Genomic DNA, 1596 nt, shown 5'->3' with positions numbered 1-1596 from the left:
TCTCTCTCTGGTAAGATTTCACTTCAATTCATGGTGGCTCATATCAAACATACCCAAAATAATTGACCCACCTACCTGCCAATCTCCTTTTGTCATTTTCTCTGTCTTCCTGAGATTTTCACATAATCTTTAGCCATTTACCCGGTAATACCATTTCGCTGATGATTAAGTTGAGGATTTTTTCCATCGCACAGAGTCAAACCCAAAACCAACTCAAACTCAAGTTAATGAAGAATATTATCGAACAATTATCGATGAAATAAACAATAATGCTTACAAATGATTTTATTAGAAAAAATAAGCCAAATTATCATCGAAATAAACATCAAAAGACAGACAAACCAAACTAAGATCGGCCAAATCCTCCTTTAGATGGGTAATATTTGCTTTAAAAATACGAATACCCTTTTGATACTCATCTTGAAAACCCTCTTGATGAAACACAAATTGAATCTATATACAGTATTGTTTATTTATTAATTAGCAAAAGCATACAACAATATTAAAGAAGAAATAAAAATTATGCAGTCAATTATTGTTAATATGAATTGGAAACAGAGGAAATATGTATTCCACAGGAAGAGAGGAGAAAGTGAAAGATATTAAAAAGGAAAAATACAAATGAAAATTTAACAATCAAGAGGTTGGAGGAGGGGCGGCTGAGCTAGAACTAGAACTAGAACTAGAACTAGAGCCGCCGCTACCGCTGCCGCTTATGCCAGAGAATAACTCAGCGATAGCTTTCATGGCTCGAACCTGCATCTCAAGCGCGGCTATATAATCAGAAGCTTCATCTAGAATAACGGGTAAAGGTTGTTTCCGGCAACCGGGGACCAACCGGCCAAGAACACGAACTTTCCTCTGCACAGTCGGCAAACTCTTATTTTTCAACCTTAAAACGCTAAATCTCGTCTTCTTTGACCTGCCACTCCCGGTTGCCAACAAAGAAGACGACGGGGCCGGCACTTTCTGCGGCTTTTTCTGCTTCCTGAACTTGAGTTTGAGTCTATTAGTCAAAATGGCACGGCTCCACCGGCTCCTCCCTTTGGCCGCCACGGCCAAGACGCGGTCAGCCGCTTCACGAACGGCCCGACCGCCGCGGGGGGCAGATGGGGAGGAGTTTTGGCTTATGGTGACTTGGTTTAAAGCTTGGATGAGTTTTGAAGAGTAGATTTGTTGCTGGGTTTCAGATTTCCATTTAACTATGGGGTTCTTTTGGTCTTTGGGTTGGGAAGATTTCTTCTTCTTTTTCCTCTTGGAGCGGTCAGAGCTGGTTACCGGATTGGATATCACAGTAGAGGACATGATGAATTCAAAAAAAATGGAAACGATAAATACTCTTCTGCAGAATCACAAAAACAAAGCAAATATTCTAAGACTGGTTATACTGAATGAATATTGATGATGATTTAAGAATATAAAGGGATAGGAATATTACCTTGAGAGGAAATAAAAGAGAGAGAAAGAGGAGAAGGGGAAAACGGGACGGAGCTTGGAGAGGCTTGGTGATGGTGGGAGATATCCAAGGGAAAAGAACGGAGAGGGGAAGGGTTATAATATAAAGGAATGAAAAGCGACCAGCTTGCTTTATGGTTC

General features: G+C 40.3%; 1 protein-coding gene across 1 annotated transcript; it reads right to left on the bottom strand.

Annotated features, from left to right (window-relative positions):
- Positions 1-502: 502 nt before the first annotated feature.
- On the bottom strand, positions 503-1596 carry LOC123220027 (transcription factor bHLH147). The gene is made up of 2 exons (XM_044642019.1): positions 1439-1596; positions 503-1342 (listed from the first exon to the last, which is right to left on the bottom strand). Exon 2 carries the CDS (start codon positions 1303-1305, stop codon positions 637-639), a length of 669 nt encoding a protein of 222 aa, XP_044497954.1. The 5' UTR covers positions 1306-1342; positions 1439-1596; the 3' UTR covers positions 503-636.

Source organism: Mangifera indica, chromosome 7 (assembly GCF_011075055.1).
Source record: "Mangifera indica cultivar Alphonso chromosome 7, CATAS_Mindica_2.1, whole genome shotgun sequence".
Lineage (NCBI taxonomy): Eukaryota > Viridiplantae > Streptophyta > Magnoliopsida > Sapindales > Anacardiaceae > Mangifera > Mangifera indica.
The sequence above is the reverse complement of the archived record's forward strand: the minus strand, read 5'-3'. Positions and strand labels throughout refer to the sequence as shown.